The sequence below is a fragment of the Ochlerotatus camptorhynchus genome, unplaced genomic scaffold (assembly GCF_037179485.1).
Source record: "Ochlerotatus camptorhynchus isolate MF236.1 unplaced genomic scaffold, CSIRO-AGI_Acam_v1.1 ptg000330l, whole genome shotgun sequence".
Classification (NCBI taxonomy): domain Eukaryota; kingdom Metazoa; phylum Arthropoda; class Insecta; order Diptera; family Culicidae; genus Ochlerotatus; species Ochlerotatus camptorhynchus.
In genome coordinates, this window is record NW_027040818.1 from 12462664 (window position 1) to 12485073 (window position 22410).

A 22410-nucleotide genomic window follows, 5' to 3' on the forward strand; every position below is an offset into this window, starting at 1 on the left:
AAAGGGTGCCTTGTTTAAATAGGTAGAACAACTCGAGTAAAGGTATGATGTGATATGAGGGGCTCGGTGGCCTTAGAGCGATCGGTTTTGCTTACTGAGCAGAACATCATGAGTCTAATCTCAGGCCCATCCATATTCAAGATTCGTCAATCGCTTTATTTGTTAATATGACTCGAGAGGGGGCGACACATCTAAACCTCAATTCTAGATGCTCGAAAATCTCACACTACTAGCGAATGAACCTTCGGAAAAACTTCTATCTTTTTTCGCATCTACTTGCATCGAGCATCATCTTTTGGCAGGAAATCGTCATCAATCTTCTTTCTATCTAGTCAACGTGTGCGCAGCTAACCACAGCAAATCAAAATCTTTCCTGCATCGGAGATAGAGTCGCCCCCATCGATATGACTACATGGTAATAACAACTCGATGATTGAAAAGGAGCTCGTTTGCCTAGTGGCATACAGGACTAAAGAATATTATTTATGGGTAATGCCATGCTGTCAATAGTAGTGAGGTTCCCTTCACAGAGCTATGTTTTGAAATCTACTAAAATAAATTTAAGATTCTCTATCGGAGTCCCTTAAAAATTTCTTAAAACAGTCTTGAAATTATCTGCAGAACATTCCAATAAATTCATGAAATTCGTCCTTGGATTGTCTTCAAATTTTAAACTTTTTAAGCATTTACTGAATCTTCCATCTATTTTTTAAAATCTCATTAGAATTCCCATGCAATTCACCTCAGAATAGTCTTAAAATTGAGCTAAGGAATTATCTTGAAGTTCTCCTGTAGAATCTTTCTTAAATTCTCCTTAAAATTATCAAGAAATTCTTCTCAAGATGCCCTTGAAATTATCCCCGGAATTTCCTTAAGACTCTTCGCAGAATTCCTTTGGAACTGTACCCTAAAAATTCGATTCCCTTGGTATTTTCCACGGATCTTGGAAATCTCTTCACAATCACCATGGACTTCTCCGCAGAGGTACTTACAACTTTTACTCTGAATCCACACAATTGACTTGCAGTTCAAGTTAAAACTCTCTTATAGCAAATTTGTTTATTATTCAGACCTGGATCGGGTATCAAGATCGGCTCTGCTTGTTTTCTGACAAACGTTCCTACCCCGATAATAAACAAATTCGCTATAAGTGTTCATCCCAAAAATCCGTGGGACATTAACTATTTTTTTAAATCTGCCGCGTATTGCTTTGGAAAAAAAATTATGTGAGATTGAACAAGGATTCTTCAAATGGCCACACGGATAATTATAAATTACGATTTCATCAAACCAGTTAATATTACATATTCGATCACTACTTCTAATCAATACAAGGCTCATCTGTCTAAGCAGTGTCGTTCTCCTGGGGCTGAGCTGAATTCAACTGTTTCTGTTCCCACTCCACCGAATGCTTCCGCTTGACGTGCTTATACATGTTCGCTCTGCAGTTTGTCGTTACTTCACAAAACTCGCAGTTATACAGCACTTCACCGGTATGGGTAGCTTGATGTTCCTGAAATATACAAACCAAATTAATCTCTAGATACCTAGGTGATACGCACATCAGCCACCACTCACCTTCAAGCCCAACGCCCGTTTGAACATTTTGCCGCAAATGTTGCACTCGTGTTTTGCCTCCTCATGCACTATGGTCAGATGACTTCTCAAGTCACTCATGGAAGCAAATTTATGCAGGCATTTGTCGCACTCGAATTCCCGCTCATTGTTGCCATGAACAACCTTCATGTGATTGCGAAGGTTCTTCCGGCCCTTCAACGACCGTTGACAGACGTGACACTTCAGTCGCTCTACCTCGATTCCCATGTGCTGTTCGTTCATGTGCTGTTGGAAGCCTTCCTTGCTTTTGAACTTCCGGCCACAGACGTCGCACACCTTGGAACGATCCTTACCGTGGTAGTTGATCTTGTGCGTCTTCAGGGACCCCGCGCTGCAGAAAAACTTGTCACACTGAGGACACGGGATATTCTTATGCTGTTCCTTGTGCAGATCCAGATCACCCTTCTCCTTAAAAGTCCGCGGACAGCGATCACACCGGTGAGGGCGATGATTTTCGCTTGAATGAGTCTTCTGCATGTGCTTGTTTAGGGTTTCTCTGTCGTCGTACTTTTTGCTGCATAGCTTGCACCGGAATGCATCCAGATTGATGTGATAATGGATGTGATCCAGGATTGAAGCTTTCTTCGAATACTTCTTGTTGCAGCAGATTATGTAAGCCCTACGGCGATTGTGCTTTTCCTGGAAATGTCTATGGAGCAGGTTGAAGGATAATGTCGGCGAGTTGCAAAGATCGCAGGTCATGGCGAATTGTTCATTGGCAAGTCGATCTTCTTCGTCCATTTCCTCTTGCGACTCCGTAGGGTGTTGTTTCGAAGTTGTTGGCTCATTTTCATCCGAATCGGAATTTTCAGATTTTAGTTTTTCCAGAAGAGGTTCCTCGTCAGCAGTTGCAAATTGAAGTACCTCATCTGAGATTTCCATTTTAAGTTCTAGTTTGTCTGCGACTGAACTTGCACATTGATCTACCTGTTTGGAGCTCTCTGTTTTGGATTCCGGAGGATCATCCACCGTCTGTTCCTGATGCTCGGAGTTGATGATCAATTCGACGGTAGGCTTATATTCCATGGTTGGTTCAGAGGTGGTTGATGTTCCGCTTAGCAGTTGTTCTTGATTCTGGCGTACTCGCTCCGAATATCGGTGGAACTCGGAGATGGTGTACGAACAGCTTTGGCACACACCAGAGCAGTATCCTTGTCTGGGTTCAACCTGAATGGGGGAAAGAGAGAAAGAAAAGAACACAGTTTCCTTAAGGATTTATCTAATATTATCATAGAGCTAACTCTGTGTAACTCAGAAAGTCCAGAAGAAACGTGTTCAACTTTTTGGCTTAACGGCGCCGGTGGTGTAGTGGTAAGCGTGATTACCTCTCACCCCAGCAGGCTTGGGTTCAATCCCAGTCGGCGCCGCCGGGATGTTCTGAGGCATAACATCTCTGATCACGCCTTCCTTCGGATGGGAAGTAAAGCCGTTGGTCCCCGGTTCATGAATTGATGGGTCGATAGGTAGGGTCCAGGTGTGGAAGCTGCCTTCCTGGCACGTCGGTAGCATTGGTGCTCAGCACGGAAAACAAGATCGACGGAAAAAACAAACCAAAGGAAAAAAAAAAAAAAAAACTTTTTGGCTCAGCTCTGGTACCATATAGGTAACTCTGAGACGCAAGTCAGTCCCATCTGTAAAAAACTGGAAATGAGAAAACGGCGTTCAAAGATTTTAAAAGTTTTCTGATTTGACACTTATTTTGGAGGGATAAATTTAAAAATAAACGTACAATTTGATAGAATGCATCTATGTTTACCCAAAAAATATTGGAAAAATATCGTGCAATTTTTATTTTATGGCCAAAATCTGAGTGGGACTGACTTGCGATTACATTTAACGTCAATGAGAAAAATAACCGCAAGTCAGTCACAATTCCATGACGATGCTCCATTAGTATTGAACAGTAGAAAGATACAATGGTCCCATAAAACGTTATTGAATATTTCTGGATTTGTTCCGCTGGTTCCAGAGCAATGGTCGGAACATATTCCGGAAAGTATGGGTCTTCATCAGACCAGAGCTTTTCATAAACGTGCCAAACCCACCATGCGATAAATCAATTTACATGAGAATTAAAAAATAAGATCAATAAGAGCCATGCTGAGTGACCAGCACCATGTTGGCCACACCCGGACATGTTCCGGGTATCTCCGGGGAAGTGGTAAATCCTTTTTAAATCAAAATCCATCAAGCGATACATCAAATCACATGAGAATTCAAAGCCATATACATTGGCGGTCAAACTGAGTATCGTAAGAACTATATTGGCCACATCCGGACATGTTCCAGATACTCAAGGGGAAGTGGACAAAATCGGTCTTGGGACAAATCTCATGATGCTGTCTAACATTTCTAACATATTTTTTTCTAATGGGACTGACTTGCGGTTACTTTACGCTGTGGGACAATTTGACTAGGTATTGTTTTTCATTTTTCTTGAACAAACCACCTTTTTTCAATAGCACATCTAAAAAAACATAGAAAGATGAACTGAATAATGATGCTAACTCAAAATTGATAAAAATACAGATGGGACTGACTTGCGGTTACCGGCAGAAAAGGTCCCGAAGAAACGTGCTCAACTTTTAGGCTCAGCTCTGGTACTATCTTCGGTCCCAAGGTAATCGATGCATCCCTTGAAACATAGGAAAATCCACGAACCCCTCATTTTATCTGTCAAACTTTCATAGCGAATCAAAACAAACATATAGCGAATTTGTTTATTATTGGGGTTGGAACCAGTTCCAACTCAGTTGGAGAGGATTCTTTTTAGCCGGCGCCGGTGGTGTAGTGGTAAGCGTTACTGCTTTCTCACCCCAATAGGTCTGGGTTCAACCCCAGCCGAGGTCGGTGGGATTTTTCTATGGCATAAAAATCTCTGGTCACGTCTTCTTTCAGAAGGGAAGTAAAGCCGTTGGTCCCGGCCCATGTGTGTTGTTGAAATGGTGTTATATCCTACGCAGGTTTGGAAGCTTGTCGTCAATGGATGGCTATCCATATCCGTCGGTGATTGGCACTATAGTCGCTATATTCATAGTCTGGTGGATAGAATCTCGGGAATCAATTGAGCTGTCAAATAGTGGAAACAATCGAGCAAATCACGACCAACAACAGAAAAGAGCACATCAGCTATTGCGAACAAAATTTCGGAAACCGTTTTCTCGTGATTCAAGGCTCGCCTATGCAAACTAACACTATCTTTGGGCAGGGCTGGTAGTGGATATGTAATATAATAGTAGTGACTTTAGTGACTAAAATAACGAAAATAGTGACCAAATAGTGACTTTAAAGCAATAAAAAGTGACTAATAGTGACATTTATTGATCGGAAAAAAATGGTTACAATATTTAGTTGATTGCAACCCACTACGAGAAATTTTATAAACTTACAATCACAACCCATGCTGAGCATTTTTCATGCTCCTTTAAAGTAAAACAAATAATGGTTAACCGATCCCATCATTTGCTCGAAAAATTATTTTTTTTTGTTAGGAAAATCGGGAAAAAGACGCGAATTCGAACTCACCGGGAAAAAATCGAGAAAAGCCCGTGAATTTCGATGACAAACCGGGAAAAATAAGATTCTGGACTTTTAAACAATTGCAAGACCCTGGACTGGAAAATGTTTCCAGGAAACAATCGCTTTAAAGAACTAAATACTATGAAAATTTTGAAAAGATTTTAGGATGATAACAACAATGTTTTTTTAGAGAAAAATACCAATAGATCTTTTTTTTAAGAACTCTAAGAGAGATTTCACTAGAACTCCCAGTCATTTGTGGGACTTCAGACGTTCAGAGTAGGATCTTCAGGTAGTTCTGTTGGAAAATTCCAGATTGATTTCAAATGATAATTCAAAATAAGTTTTTAGAAGAATTGTGATGACAATTCGAAGGAAATTTTAAAAAAATTTAAGATAATATCAAGCGAACTCTAAAGAGAGTTCTCACGATAAATACCAAGGGAATCGAATTTTGAAGGAACAATTCCAAAGAGATTCTGAGATGATTTTAATGAGAACTCCAAGTTTATTTCCAAGAGCATCTCGAGAAGAATTTCAAAGGTATTCTGAGAAGAATTTCAAATGTATTCTGAGGAGAATTTCAAGCGAATTTTCAGAAGAATTTAGTGGAGAGCTCCAATATAATTATAAGCAGAATTGTATGACGATTCTGAGGAGAATTGCATAAAAATTATAAGGAATATTCAGACTAATTCTAAATAGAATGCAAGGAGTATGTAAGGAAGTTTCAGTAAGTTTTTTCGAAACGAATCTTATGATGAATTCTTCGATCTCAAAACAACCGGCCAAATCACCAAAATTAGGGGAAAACCCCGGGAAATTACAAATTGGAATTTGCTGTTAACCATGATTATGGCTAATGCAAATTTGATTTTTGTTTTATGCCACCCCAAATTTGAAAATTTAGCTCTTTTTATAATTGTTTTCCACTCTACGGTTTACCCTTAAAGTACACAAAATATTGTTTTTACTATTAATTTATGAATTTATTATTAAATGAGTTGCTTATACGTAAATTTATTCCTTTTTTGTCCAAGAAGAAATCTTCCGGAACGAGGAAAATTTTCCAAGATGGAAAGATCGTGAATGCAATCTTACTCATATTGGAGTCAAGTTCACTTAAATTTGCAAAAACGTATGTCACAAGAATGAGTCATTTTTTACTCAAAGATGCGTAAATGTCACTCATATATGAATAAATGTCATTCAAATATGTGTGATATTTGCTCATATTTGAATAAAAATTTACTCAAATGCGACTTTTAGTGACCGGGACTCACATATGAGCCAGATTTATTTGCCGTGAAGAATATTTTCCATGCGTCCCGGACTTAACCTCTGGGAATCGAAAAAAAAATTATAGATTCCGGGATACATTTTAGAGATTTTGGACCAATTTTTCAATGATGGGACTTAAGCATTCGAAATCTTTAAGACAAACAAGTTAAGAAACGACCCGGAATAATTATCATATTTTGAATACATGGAATGTAAGTTCACTGTCCTTAAAGAATTTAAATACCTTTGAAACGTAAATAACATTTTATGATCTTGGACATAGATTTTATTTCTAAAATGAAATGTTTGGACGAATATTAAAGATACCGAGCTTCAAAGATTTTTCAAAATTATAGTCTTTGAAAAAATGTCTAGCGCAATTAAAATTTCCTAGATCATTATTCGAAATAACTAAGACTTGGAAAACTTCCAAGATCACGAAGTAAAGAAGCCAGGATGTTGGAATCAGATTTTTTATCGAAACCCCTGAAATTTGCGATAAAATGTTGACTATTTCGAGATCACAAGGCAAAGGAAAAACTTAGAAATTGTATAATCTGGTCTGGAAAAAAATCGAAGATAACGGACCTGAATGTCAAGATCACGAAGATGAAAAAAATAAAAATATTAGTGATTCCATCAGCACCAATTGAACAGTTCGCAACTCTTTTTTGTCGAACTTTACACGCTGATTTTTAATAAATCTTTTAACACAAATTTGTTGCTAAATCAATCTGTTACTTACTTGATGTAATTTTTTAAAGGCATATTATTTACTCTTGACATTATTAGTCGTAAAATAGTGACTTTAGTGACTAAATTTTAAGAAATAGTGACTTTAGTGACTTTTAGGTAAAAAAGTGACTTTTTAGTGACTAACTTTAAAATAGTGACCAAGTCACTAAAAAGTGACCTGCTACCAGCCCTGTTGGGTTAGGGAAAGTTTCCCCTATCCGATACTTACCTTACCAATCAGGCTAAGGCCTTGTTGTCCTCTGCTGTCCGAAGAAGTCGTCTCCACTCTACTCGATCCATGCCATGTTCCGAGTTTCCAATCGTAGTCCTTATTTCGTCGCGTAGGTCTGTGCCGATTGTTCCGATCCGTATTTCTTTCTTCGGTATTTGCAACTTTGTTTTTTTTTCCAGGGCGGCTTGTTGGGCCTGCCCCAACCCCCTGTCTCGCCGGGGGACCATCGTGCACAGCTCTGTTTAGAGTCCCACGCTGGCACTAGGACGGTGATCAGCCGCTCCTAACATGGAGAACAGACGCCGTTTTGAGCCGCACCTCCATGGTGAGCAGACGCTCAGGTTTGGTGAATTATTTCCTCTATCACCGTACTATGGTTACCGCGCCAGTGTTCGCGTCGCACCTCTTCACTTTGCTATTGCCGGACTGGCAACATTGCCCAGGCTACGCCAACCAGCTGTGTCCATGTTTCAGCTGGTAGTCTTTCGTTATCATATGACTCGAGGAGGCGTGAAGTAGGAACTTGTGAGGACCAGGGCTAGGTATTCCGCTCCTTCCAGGTTGTCAACTCACCATTTTGTAGCCCCTATCCGATGTTGCCGGTAATTTGCTTTCGATTTTCGAGGAAAGAATAATCAACGTTTTGTTTATTAAAGTTGATAGGACATTTTCAATTGTTTGTCTACAATATATTGAATTTGTTCGCTTTTTGATAGATCGAAATTCTATCCGCCAGACTATAAATATAGCGACTACAATTGGCACTAGATTGCAGAACAGAGACCGACTTTAAATAAAGGAAAGAAAGAACAAAGAAGAACCCAGTGCGAAACCGAACTTTTTGTCGGTAACCTCACCCTGTGGTAGGTTTTAAAAACAAACGATCAAATTGACGTTTGTCAGAAACCAAGCAGACCCGATCTTGATACCCGATCCAGGTTGAAACTGAATTATAAACAAATTCGCTAATATTGTAGTACTACAATTTCGACAAGAATGGGGTACGTTATTCGATTTGCTTGGGACCAATAGGGAGCTGCTCTCATCAAGACAGACCGGACCATATGTACTAAACGTGGCATGGAAAGCAGCGAAGAATTATTCACTACGGCATCGTCGAACCATAAAAGGTATTAATTTTAACGAGCATATTGAAAGGATGGAAAGTTTGCTTGTCAAAAAACCGCAAACACTCTTTTGGGGGTAAATTAAACAAAGTTATTATATAAACAATTGGTTAAAAATATTATTACTGGACAACATTTTCAGCGCAACCAACCAAGCTATTAATGCAGAAGAAGTGAGAGCCTCGTAGCGAAACCTTGCACTTTTATTCAGCCAAAGCTTATCGGTATATACACCGAGGCAAAAGAACGTAAGAATTCCATAAGAACCACTTATGAATTTTAGCCACAAGAAATCGGTATGAATTTCATAGATTTGCCTTATGAAAAATAATGTTGACAAAAAAATAATAAAATTGAGCAGACTGAAACCGAACCATGGACGTTGAAATTACGGGTCCTAGGTCTGGACTACTCGTCTGTCGACGCTTTGGAATTGGTTAATGGAATGGCTAAAGCAAGGTGGCCAGCAAACCGGGAAAACCGGGAATACCGGGAAATATCCGTGAATTTGAAAAGTAACCGGCAAAACCGGGAAAAACCCGGGAATTCAGTTAAAGAACCGGGAAAAATGAATTAACCATAATACCATAAGAACATATTTTTACACCAGAATTTCAAAATAAACCATCAAAACAGAGTGATCCTTTAACAAATGAATGTTTTGCTCTATTTGCTGCATAATTTTCTTCAGTTTCCCGTCTTATTGTTTTAAGAATTTAATCACTCAGCAATATTGTAAATTGATTTCAGTCGTCTCTATTTCAGATGTAAAGTGCATGGTCCTTAAAAGAAAATATTGAAGATGCTGGACTTAAGAAACAAATATTTTTTATAACCAAAATTGAATTATTTTTTTCAGGGTTTTAATTTTTCGTTGTTCAAAATTCTCATGATATCAATTCCAGAATTAACTTGGAATTCTGCTCTGAATTATCTTGAAATTGTTCAGAAATAATCCAAAAAACACTCCGCTTAATAATTACCGTTGAATTCTTTTTGGAATTTCCTTGCAACCCCTTCTAAGAATTTAATTGGAATCCTTCTTAGAATTCCCTTGAGCCTATCCGGAGACTTTTTTTTTCTTTGAAAATCTATCAATTGAAAACAGCAGGAATCTTTTGAAAATTTATTTAGAAACCCCTTGGAGTATTTTAAAGAATTTCTTTCTAATTATCAGAAAATTTCTTGCAATAAATTTTGTTGGAGTTCTGTGATGAATCTATCGCACTAGGGTTGAAATTATTGCCAGAGCACTCTTAGAACTATGTTTCTTGTTGAATTATGATCATAATTTGCTTGAAATTCTTCTTAAAATCATCTGTCATACAAATCTCTTCAGAATCACGTATAGGGATTTTCCGCAAAGTTTTGTTTTTCACAACTCCTTTTTAAATCTTCTAAATTTACCAAACAATTTAATTTAGAACTTGCATTCTTCTCCACAGAAATCCTTGGAAATTCATCTAACATATTCTAAGGATTTCATGTCAGAATAATTCTGGAAATCTGCTCAGAACTTCTCCATCGAAAACTGTGTGGGAATCCTTCCTATTTTTGTTTGAAATCAACACTTTAAATTTTTTAAATTATACTAAAAATTCCAGGGTTTTCCCGCTAAATTCTATAGATTGTTTTGTAATATTTTGTAACCCTTAAAATGCTTCCAAGTCTCAGAGCGTGACAATTATGACTCCGCGACTCATAGTATATTTTTTTTTAAATCTTTGACCTTGAATTTTTTTTTTTCAAAATCTTGCATTTTAATTATTTTTACTCCAAATCTTGCATCACAAAGATTGTTATTAATCAAAAATTTTGAAAAAAAAGTTCTAGCACAGACAAACAGACATAACACTCACAAGTAGGTCAATTTAAACGTATAGTGGTTGGTAGCCCGCATAAACGCGAACCATCACATGACCTTACCGATAATGGTTATAAATTGTTTATAATCCCTGCTAAACTTCAACTGAAATGGTTATGGAACCTTACATGAACGTTTGTGTGATAAAGTTTTAACCTTATGTGTTATGGTTTTTTGGAAGCGGACCTTACAAATAATGGGTTGTTAAGAACCATTACCATTCCAAATTCTTGTTTTCTCCATACATTTTCGGAAAGAGAACTATATTAGAACGTTTTTACTTATGGTTTGAGAACATTAATGGTTATGGTTATGGTAGTCAGTAAGGTCCATTAATGGTTTTATGATAAACGTTCATGTAAAGTTCCATAACCATTTCAGTTGAAGTTTACCAGGGATTATAAACAATTTATAACCATTATCGGTAAGGTCAATTTATGGTTCGCGCTTATGCGGGAGTACCGTCACCTGTCATAGTCAATTTCCTTGCGTTTGACGTTTTCGCACTACCGCCATCTGTTCAGCGTACTACCCACCATGGTGTACTCAACAGATGGCGGTAATGTTTTAGCGACGATGTTTTAAAGTGAGAAATATTCAATGAGCTATGTCTGTTTGTCTGTGGTTCTAGTTTCAGACTCTACACAAATCTTGGGAATCTTCTTAAATCACTTTTTTATCTTTTCATTAAATTCCTTTCAGCACGTTCTTAAAAATGCGTTAAATTTTGTTTTTTTTTTGTTGAACCGGGAATTTTTTAAGATTTGAACCGGGAAAAAACCGGGAATTTCAAAATGAAAATTCACTGGCCACCCTGCTAAAGGCGTATAACAGCTACCTTATGTTAGACGAAAATCTTTCATAAGTCGTGCTTATGAAATTCATATGTGTCGTTCATAAGTCGAGCCTTATGAAATTCTTAAGTCTATTTGCCTCAGTGTACGAGAAGTATTTCACGGAACCTTACCACGCGAACGAACAATAATTATTTTCTGGTATGTAAGCGAGTCAGGAATAACTGGGGAAACGTTAGTTAGCCCTGGCTGACGAGAAGACGACATCCGCCAACATTTGGAATGGAATCAACACTTAAAACGATTGGAAGGAGTTGTCGAATTTAACGGAAACGAGCCTCCAAACCATTCGTTACCAGCAGAAGGTACGTTAGTATTAATGGCCACAGATTGGGAAGAAAGCTGGAAGGTACCGGTGATGTACTTCTAGAATGCTGGAATGAATGCTGAAGACCAACAAAATAGATAGGTCTGAAAAGCCTTTACGACGCGAGAGTGACAATTATTGCAGTAACGTTCTACGGTACCGCTATGTACAAATATATCAACTGCCAACGCCATGGATTGTAACCTTAAGCCAACTCCGTCTAGGCCCATCATTGTTTATTTAGGTCTTGCAATAAATAACATATTCAAGATATTTAAAAAAATATATCAATCTTCTAGATTCAAAATGAAATCTAGCTCGTCTACATCGATTATATTATTAATATTCACATTGACAAAGTTGATGTAGGTACTTAATGAACGTTTTTAAAATATAATTTCTTCTCGCTGTTGTCATGTTACCCAAGATTGGCCGTACAAGATCGTCGAAGCTCAGCCTCTGCCAGCCGCCGAGCGTCGTCGTCAATTTTCGCTGGATGTGTGCCCAAGTTGCAGCAACTCGAGGGCATTCGCAAAACTTATGTTGCAAAGTCTCGATTCCTACCGCACAGTGCTGACAGTTTGGGTCGTTTGCACGGCCGATGACGTTCATCAGTCTGAAACCAACATCGATCGCCACTGTTTTCAGCCGATTTAGCTTTGCCCCGGATACGATCTCGAAGCTACCAAACAGCTGATAAATACGGTCGATCGTGTGTTTTGAGGTGGCAATCACCGTGATGTCATCAGCATACGCAACGCAAAGGTCACCAGCGCATACACGCTCCACCCGTGTGAGGAGGGGATGAAGATAGAGCACGAACAGCAGCATCGACATCGGGTCTCCCTGACGTACGGACCGTTCTATATGGAACGGCTCTGAGAGGCACCCATTCACTAGCAGCCGTGATGAAGAGGCAGCAGCGACTCGAGAGAGCCAACAGACGAAACCCTGGTTGAAGCCCAGAGAGAGCAAGGTCCGATGCAGGAACTCATGAGAGACCCGATCGAACGCGTGGTCAAGATCGAACGAGATCATCTTCCCCTTCTGCTTCCTCGCGATTAGCTGCGCAATACGATCTTTGAGCGAGAGTGTAGCTTGGAAAATAGAACGGTCGGTATTTACGCATTTTTTAGAGTCGCTCAGGACTCGATGGATCCGCAGTACTCGTTCCAGGCGGGCCTTCATCACGCGGGAGAGGATTTTAAAATCGACGTTGAGCAGGCTGATCGGACGGTATGCTCTTGCTGTCCCATCCCCACCTCGCTTTTTAACCAACACAATAGTGCCATCGGCGAATTCAGATGGGAGCTCATTCGTCATAGCTTCATTAATAACGAAGTAGAGTTCTCGATAGATGACGTCGGAAGTTCGTAGGTAGAACCAACAATCAATACGAAACTAACGATTTTAAATTGGCTCACTACTTGACTAGCCTATTGGTCCCAAGCAAACGATTAACGTACCCTATTCTAGTCGAAATTCTAGTACTACAAAATGTTTGTTTTGATTCGCTATGAAAGTTTGACATATGAAATGAGGGGTTCGTGGATTTTCCTATGTTTCGAAGGGTTCATCGATTAGCTTGGGACCGAAGATAGTACCAGAGCTGAGCCAAAAAGTTGAGCAGTTTTCTTCGGGACCTACTAGGCTTAGACTTACCTCTATGGTAGAACCACAAACGAAGTGACAGACGGAGCGGCTCGAAAACTTTGGTGACGCACCTGCTATTGCAATTTTTCAGTGTATCACATGGCAACACCACTACTACTGGCTTGTACCACATGGCAACACTACTAATGGATTGTACCACATGGCAACACTAAATGTACTAGAATGTTTTGGTTCTATCTCTTTCACTTTACTCTAAACTGAAATGCATAAAAAAATGACAAAATGATACACTCTTTGCACACTGTCAAAGATCATATTGCTCACAAAATCAACTATGTTCAAATCAAAACAAAAATACTAGCCCATCTGGTGGCTGATGGCACAAGCTTCTAAGAAAATTCTATTACAGTGAACCAAATTATTTTAATTGATTTCTTCGCCAGTTAGTCGTCTGTCATTTCGTTTGTGGTAGAACTCTACCGGCAAACCATCGATCCCCTGTGATTTACGTTTTTGCGACGTTCGGATGGAGTTTTTCAACGCGTCAATGCTGATCTCTGCCATTAGAGCTGCGTTGGCTTCGTCGTTCTCGGGTACAGCTCTCTCAGTTTCGAACATTTTTTCCCCCACCTGCCTCGTCTCTTCCGCCGCATACAGGTCCCTGAAGTATCGAAACATGTGTTGCTCGATCTCCAGAGAGTCTTGTATTTGCTCTCCTCGTTCGTTCTGCAGTCCTGTTATGGTTGTATTTTTACGTCGTCTATCACCTAACTGGAAAGTGGATATGCTCTCGCCGGCTATAAACGTCTCGTTGATGCGAATGAAGTTTTGCGCAAACTGCCGCTGCAACGTGAGCATTTGTGCTTTTACGCGGTTGATGGTCACCAGCATGGTGGGATTCTGGTAAGAGCCATCATATGCGAGTCGTAATTGCTCGTAGAGTCGTTGTTGTTCCCCGTTGAAAGTCCTGAAAACTTTACTTGACTTCCTTCGCACATGAGAGCCACCATGTCATCCAGCTGGGGAAATTTCTCCGTTGGCGGGTCCAAAACTGCCATCGCACATGGAATTCCTCTAAGTTCTCGGCGGTTAAGAGGTGAGGGCGGAGGGACCAGTAACCGCGTCCTTGTTCGCGGCCAAGGTGGGGAAGGCAAATGCGCGCTGTTAGCGCTTTGTGATCCGTGAATAAGCATACGTGCGTGGCAGCACTCCGCAGATGCTCGCAAAGCCTAGCGCTGACATACATGCGGTCGAGCCTGGATGCCGCATTGTGTGTGATGTACGTGGGTGCGGGGGTTGTGGGGTACAATTTCAGCCACAGATCGTGAAGCTGTAGCTGCCGTACGGTCGCTTGGAGAGCCGGGCTTGTGTTGGAACTCGTTGAGTCGCTCGGACGTAGCACGCAGTTAAAATCTCCAGCGAGGATGACGTTTTGAGTGTTGTACCGAAGGTAGTACGCGATCGTGCCGTTGAAAAATCTTTCTCTTTCCGCACGAACAACTGTCCCCGATGGCGCATATACGTTGCAGAGCGTCGTGTTGTGCACCCTCAAAGCGATGAGACGACCATCCAGGCTCTTCCCCATATGCGAGAATTGTATGTGGTCTTTCAGCGCGATTGCCGTTCCCCGCCTTGCTTGGTCCACATTGCAGATAACGTTGAAGCCCATTCTCCGCCTCCTGGAGGAAAACGATATCCAGCTCCAGTGTTCGTACAAAGGTCCGAAGAGCGTCAATCTTCGTTGCGTTCGTAATATTGTTGATGTTGATGGTGGCGAGGTTGTAACTGGAGAACTCAGCCATTAGGACGGTTGGTTACTCCCATCTCGCTTGTCGTCGCAGTCGTCATCCACGCGAGGCTTCTTGCCTGGTGGTCGAGTGCGGAGGTGTCTTCTGGAGCTGGATGACCCTACAGACGAATCTGTTTCGTTTCCATCGGACTTGCCACTAGCAGTTTTGCGATCCACTCCGCCGCTAGCGGGGGGTTGTTGACTTGTATAGGGAGTCAACGACCCGCTGTCCGTTGGGGGAATCGAAGCCGAGGTAGGGGCTAACGTGGGGAAATTCTGTTCGGTCAGAACTGGTGGTAGCAGCTTCTGTTGTTGACGTTGGGGAATTTGTTTCGGTGGTGGCATGGTAACAGCTTTGGCCGAGATTGGTTCGAACCGAGGCCGGGAAGCTTGGTTCGAGTTCGTTTTAGTTAGGTTCGCATTGGGAGCGGTTTGGTTTGAGTTTGTGTTGGTTTGGTTCGCACTATAGTCGACTGGACTCGTTTTTTGCGACGGCGTCTGCTTTGCGGCATCGGCGTATGATTTTTGCACGAGCAGTTTTTTATTTTGCACGCAAGTAGCCCCAATGTACATGTATTCGCGGCAGTGTCGGCATGTTTGTAGCTGCCCAAAATACGATACATTCGTCACTTCGCCGTCGATCGTGACCCACGACTCGATGTTTCGTTTCACCGTCATTTTTGCTATACGAACGCCGATCGAAATGCCAGGGAAATCGATATCGGTTCCGCATCGTTGTTCTCGTATTGCGATTACGTCACCGTATCTTCCTAGAAAATCAGTGATTTTTTGATCCGTCACGTCCTCGGACAAATCGTAGAGCCTCACCTCCACTGCTCCCTCCTCCAGTGTGATTTTCAACGGATATTTTTTCCCGTCGACCGTAATTTCGTGTTTGTTGTCGTGTTCCTCACAGATTCGTTGCGCCAACGCTAGGTCGACGACTTTCACGAAAGAAACTCCGAGGGTTCTGCTGTTCTGAATCCGTAGCACTTCACCTTGCTTCAGACCCAATATGGTCGCACAGAATTTGTGAACTTTGGCATTGTCCAGTTTCTTCGGCACGTTCACAAAATCTATGCGAAAGGTGTTTCCTCGACGGCCCATCGCGAAGCCGTTTGGACGCGCAGCGACACGTAACGGCTCAGCGATGCGCAGAAAGAGAAAAAAACACAGTTGGCACTGGTAATTAGCTTGTGTTCGACTTCCACAGAACTGTAGCAAAAATACATCTGTTCAGCTCGGAAGTTTAGCGGTCACTGATGATGACATTTTATAAACGATTTTCAAACCGGACCGGAAACCGTCTTTCTAACAGACAAATAACCTGAACTTTCAGGATTCAAAAATGAAATTTCCGCTTGCAGTGCAGATCATTAACCAGAGCGTCAGCTATAAGTGGCCTCAATGAATCGGATAGTTCGTTTAAAGAATGTGAAGCTTCTGTAGAGTTCTGGAGACGACCTGTTCGATATTTGAACAGCAAGAATATCAATGCAGAAAGTTTCAAAAGGCCTACATATATCGAGCGAAAAGTTCGACCTGTACCGAAGGGTATTTGAGTATGTTGAGGAGTTTACCAAGAGCTTAGCAACGGTGCACCTGTTCTACATTCCCGGAATAAAACGGGATTTGTAGGATTTCTTATCAACATTTAAAGTTTCCGGGAGATGTTCCGAATATGTGTAGAAGAGAACCAGATTATCGACCAGTTTTATACGTACTGCACTAGCCTCGACGTGAAGTACAAATTAAAAATGAACCCCGTTAATATACATGAAGTGCCGTTCAGATTAGCTAGAGGTCCACGGTACATATCATTCACACATATTCTATTAAACCAGCTTAAGTAACGATTTACTTTATATATGTAACGTTTACATTTCGGTATTATTAACTTTTCGGAGAGCTGCACGAGATTAATATTGGAAAAATTACGATGGCCTTGTTTCCACCACTTTATACTCAAGCCATGTTTTGTTTTGATTGGTGTTTTTTTAAAGGAAATTTAAAATAATATTTTGAAAATCTTGAATTACCACTTGAGGTTTGATGTCTGTGCTAGGGTAGTTTGTCTCCACGATCGACATACCCATTCTAAATCTAAAATGACACTTGTATCCCTCAATTTAAGAAATAATTGAGAGATACACGGCGACCGTGTTAGGGAAACCACTACATGGTGACGATTTTTGGAGGTCGTTTCAATTCTATTTAACAAAAGTGAACGTATTTCATGATCTATCTGAATGTGGAAATCAAAATGCCATATTTTGTGCAGCATTTTAAAGCAGATTACATTGGTTGTAACTATGAAGGGAACTTAGAATAATCGTTTGTATTCTAATTTAGTCACGACTCTTTCGACTCTGTTATGAGTCAGCAAGACCTTGCTTTTTTTGCTGTGTACAGTGGGGGAAATTCGTTTAAACGCAATGTCATTTTTGCGTTTATTTTCAACACAAAAGATCGAGACAAAAAATCAAATATAGTTTGTCATAGCCCATCAGAAGTCTCGTATTTGAGAACACAATTTGAACGGAAGTTCATTGTGGTCTCTGAAAAAATCCAATAAAGGTGATTTTAGAGGGGAAATTCGTTTAAACGCACACTAACGTAAAGCCGCATTGAGCGTACCTATGCTCCTGTTATCTTGCGCATCTGTCATATTTACACTGTATAGCCCTCGTTCGCCATTAACACGAGTTTAAATTTGCGTTGCGCGGTAGTTGTTGCTTGTTTTCGGCAAAATGGGTAAAGGAAAGTATTTAAGCCAGTCGGAGCAAATACTGGTTCGAGAACTCAAAAGTCGCGGTGAGAGCAATCGCAAAATTGCACGTGTGATCCACAGATCGGAAGCAGCAATCAGGAACCTGCTGAAAAAAGGCAAGACGTATGGCGTAAAAAAGAAAACAAAGGGAAATTCGAAGATCACCAACCGTGTCCGAAACCAAATCATACAAATGGGAGACTCTGGAAACTTCTCTGCTGCGCAAATCAAGCAAGAAATGGGGCTTTCCATTTCTAAGAGGCGTGTACGGCAGATTCTACATGGAAGTGGCCACTTAAAGTACACCAAAAAAGCAAAAAAACCCAATCTTCAACCGGCCCACATTAGCGCCAGATTGAATTTCGCTAAAAAATACATGTCTTGGACTACGGAATGGGACAATGTTATTTTTTCTGACGAGAAGAAATTCAATTTGGACGGCCCAGACTGCACCGCATATTATTGGCACGATTTGAGGAAATCTCCGCAGGTTAAGTTGAGCAGGAACTTTGGAGGTGGTACTCTAATGTGTTGGGCCGCTTTTTCGATCCATGGAAAGACCCCTATTGCCACCATTTCAACCAGGATGAATTCGGGAAAGTACTTGGAGCTTCTGGAAGATGTTTTGATCCCGTTTACTGAAGACGTTATGCCGGAAAATTTCGTATTTCAACAGGATAATGCAGCAATTCATGTCAGCAAGCAATCTTTGAAATGGTTTTCTGAACGAGACATCAGTCTTTTGGATTGGCCAGCTCGTAGTCCGGATCTAAATCCTATCGAGAACTTGTGGGGCATCCTGGCACGACAGGTTTACAAAGGCGGAAGGCAGTTTAAAACAGTTCGTGAACTTGAGTCAGCCGTAAGAGAAGCCTGGAGCTTGATACCTGATACAACTCTGCAGAAGCTGGTGAAATCAATGCCGAACAGAATTTTCGAAACTATTCAGAAAAACGGAAAGCAAACGAAGTATTAACTATTGTTTATTGTTGATTTTTGAACTGTGAACTCGATTTGATTAATAAAACTAAAAGTGCGTTTAAACGAATTTCCCCCCCAAAATCACCTTTTTTGGGATTTTTTCAAAAGTCATTATGAACTTCCAATCAAATTGTGTTCTCAAATACGAGACTTCTGATGGGCTATGACAAACTATATTTGATTTTTTGTCTCGATCTTTTGTGTTGAAAATAAACGCAAAAATGACATTGCGTTTAAACGAATTTCCCCCACTGTATCTCAACCCAAAGTGCTCAGAGTACACCAAGGGATAATTGCATTCAAGCAGACTGACCGGCAAAAACTGACTAACCTTATATTATTTGAGGGAAATTGGTTAACCATTCATTCAAATTATTAAATTGGTCAATGGCCACCTTTAGCATTGATTTCCAATATCTTCTTAGCGACATTACCATTAGGGTTACCATATGGTATCCTAAAGGAGGACATGTCCTCCTTTTTCAATAATTTTGCTACATCCTCCTTTTGCCCGAAAATGTCCTCCTTTTTAATCCTCGCATTTATTCCAGTTACATATTCATAAAATTGTTTTCAAAGAGCGTTGTTTGCAGAATTTATTTGTTTAACCTCATTAGATAAGAGTGAGAGCAAATACCATTCGATGGTGAGACTAGGAGTATACTACATCTGTCAACCCCCGCACATATAGGCTGCGATCCATTTGGTAAATTTTCACTTAAATTTGCCCCCCAGTGGCCAAGATTCACTGGTACGGAGATAAGAGTTGACAATCTCCCGCACCAAACATCGACAGCCGGATAAAGGAGAAGTTCAGAGCCGGGGACAATTCCGTAGCCCTTAGGAGATCGGTAGCAGAGCTGACCGGATTGTACCCAAACTACATGCCTCGTTACACGGACGGGTCAAGATAGAGAGCTGGAGTCGGAATGGCAATCGCTGGTGACATTTCCTCAACGAGTAGAAGTCTGCCAAAACAATGTTCGGTGTTCTCTGGCTATTCTTCATGCCGTCACGGTTCCTGCGGATCGCCCAATCCTGATCCTGTCGGACTCCCACAGTGTTATTAAGGCCCTTTCGTCGGAGGTCCTCGATCCAGGGCATCCTGAAGGTTGCGCCACCAAACACTACCTACGCATGGATTCCCGGACACTGCGGGGGCCCAGGGAACATCGAGGCGAACAACCTAGCCGGGTCAGGCCCATCTGGTCCTCGGTACTCGCACAAGGTACCGTTGCAGGACGTGAAGAGATAGATCACTTGCACAGCGCGGACAGCGTGGGCAACGGAATGGTCCAGTGCCAGACTTCCGTTTATTAGAAAAATTAAATAAAAAAAAAATAAAAAACAAGAAATTGATTCCAACATGTTCGATTTTGACGTTCTGGTTCTATGAGATTTTAGGTATTCCAAGCATAAATATTCAATTCGACGTATCTGATTTTACAAACAGTCACTTCGGTTTCAATCAGCGATGACGTGTATCTTGATTTTTGTACATTATAAAATTTCAGATGGTTTCAAGGCTGTAAAGCTGTAGTTTTCATGCAAATAAGCTGGACTAGATTATTTCCAAGTATCAAAAATGAATTATGAGGGCTAGTTTGATGCATTTTTCAGAAGTATAGCGAGAAGATGACTTGAATCAATAACAACTATAAGTTATGAACAATCTCAATTGAACCTTTGCAAATCATGAATTTTGTGTTAGCGCACATATTATTAAATCGTTTGATAAAAACTCATTGTCCTCCTTTAATGTTAAGAAAAGGAATGATTGTCCTCCTTAATCTCCAAACCTCAAATGAAATGTCCTTCTTTTCAAGTTTTTGATATGGTAACCCTAATTACCATTAGTATTATATTAATGAAAATATTGTCCTTAATAACTTCCTTCGGAGATAATGGACCACAATCTAGTGATTGATCTTTTACCAATCGTTGCTCATCAAAAGAAAGTAGCATTCGTCTTTCAGGAAGTTAGTTAATTAGTTTGTTATTATTATCTAGGCTTCCAGCTCCGGTGGTTCATCTCTTAGACCAACAGCCATACACCTATACTCATCTGCAATTAATGTCATTGATAAAATTGATCCATTATCAATCAGCGATCTTGTATTTTTTTTTCAGTCAGTCAGTAGTTCAGTTGTTAACTTTCAATCAACAAGAAAATAGCTTCACCGTTTCTCCACACACTTACCGCAAAGCGGAACACTTTCTTCATCTGGTCCTGCAGCTCCGGATTTTCGATCGTGGTAAAGCTGTCTCCGAAGGGATCCAAACACAATCTGCAGCCGGTGGTTGTGGGGTTCATTTTACACTTGCAGCCGAACAACAATCACACTGAATTCAAAGTTATCACTCAAAGCAAAATTAAATGTTATTTAATTGTCCGGCATTCTAAAAGTTTATGCTCTCGCTTTGTTACTTTTATGCAAACAAAATTGTACTAGTAATGGGCGATCCCGACCTGATTTTCATTTCGGTTCGATTGTTAGCTTAATCGATTTTTTTCCATTTATTTATTGAGGTATGAACTAGGGTATGAATTTATCTCGGAATTGACCTTCTAAATCTTTTCGAAAGATTCAAGTTTGAAAATTTGGCCCATGCATTAATTATGTCACGCTAAATCGAGGAGAAATTTAACTCCCTCCCCCTATCGTGACGTTTTTCCTATACCTAATGCATTGCTTGTCGCAAAATCTTTGGACGGTACTAATGGATATTTTTGGTCGCTATTGAAAATTTAGTCGATTGCTGAATTTATGTATGGGCCCAAATTAGGGGCATTTAGGCCGACATTACATCCATTTCCTCTAGTTGAAAAGATGTGGTGAAGATCTTCACGAAATGCATGCCGACACAGACTGACAGTTTGACACTTGCAGTTCAAACAATTCAGTGCCAACATTTCAAAGGGGCGTAATTGCTTTTGTAAACAATCACTTTAGCCGTAAATTCCTCGCGAATGAAATCTTACCTCTACAAAATAATAATGCTAGCTGGTAGAGGAAACATTCATCTACCTGCTGGTGTCATTATTTTTCATGAGTGAGCTTTTATTCGCGAGAAATCGACGGCTAAAGCCATTGTTTACAAATACATTTACGCCCCTTTGAAATGTTGGCACTGAATTGCTTAAATTTGATTTAAATGGAGTGCTGCATTTATTTAAAACATTTTAACGAAATATAATAATAATAATAAAAAATATTATAAAAAAATAACGAAATATTTTGTTAATTTACGCCTGAGTGTTTTTTCTGCGTTTATTCTATATCGAATGTTATGATTATTTTAAATCTAAAATCCGTAGATCTACGGATAAATCCGTAGACATGACCACACTGAATATATTAATTATATTTTTACGATGTCCCAGATCATGAACATTTGTGTTAGTCTGCATTTTTTTGGAACTCTTCACAGACTACAGTCAGGAATCCTTATTGCCGGGCTATCCGCGAATAAGGATACCCACAGCTTATGGGATTTTCACTAATGGGGGCTGTAGTGGATTATCTAATTTGTTTCAATACATAAAGCTATACTGTCTTCGACAAAGTTGCTGTACTGGGTTAGACCAACAAGCCTGTGCCATTGGATTCAGGTTAAATTGGGAACTACGCCGCTAGAGGCGCTTCACTTTTATGTTACTTATGACGGGCGCTATAATATATGGATCATATTTCAAACATAGAATATTTCGTGATCCTG

General features: G+C 40.3%; 1 protein-coding gene across 1 annotated transcript; it reads right to left on the reverse strand.

Moving 5' to 3' along the window:
• Positions 1-1313: 1313 nt before the first annotated feature.
• LOC135708401 (transcription factor grauzone-like) lies at positions 1314-21108 on the reverse strand. Its single transcript, XM_065230497.1, has 3 exons — positions 20891-21108; positions 1579-2784; positions 1314-1513 (listed from the first exon to the last, which is right to left on the reverse strand). Exons 1-3 carry the CDS (start codon positions 21002-21004, stop codon positions 1346-1348), a joined length of 1488 nt encoding a protein of 495 aa, XP_065086569.1. The 5' UTR covers positions 21005-21108; the 3' UTR covers positions 1314-1345.
• Positions 21109-22410: the final 1302 nt, after the last annotated feature.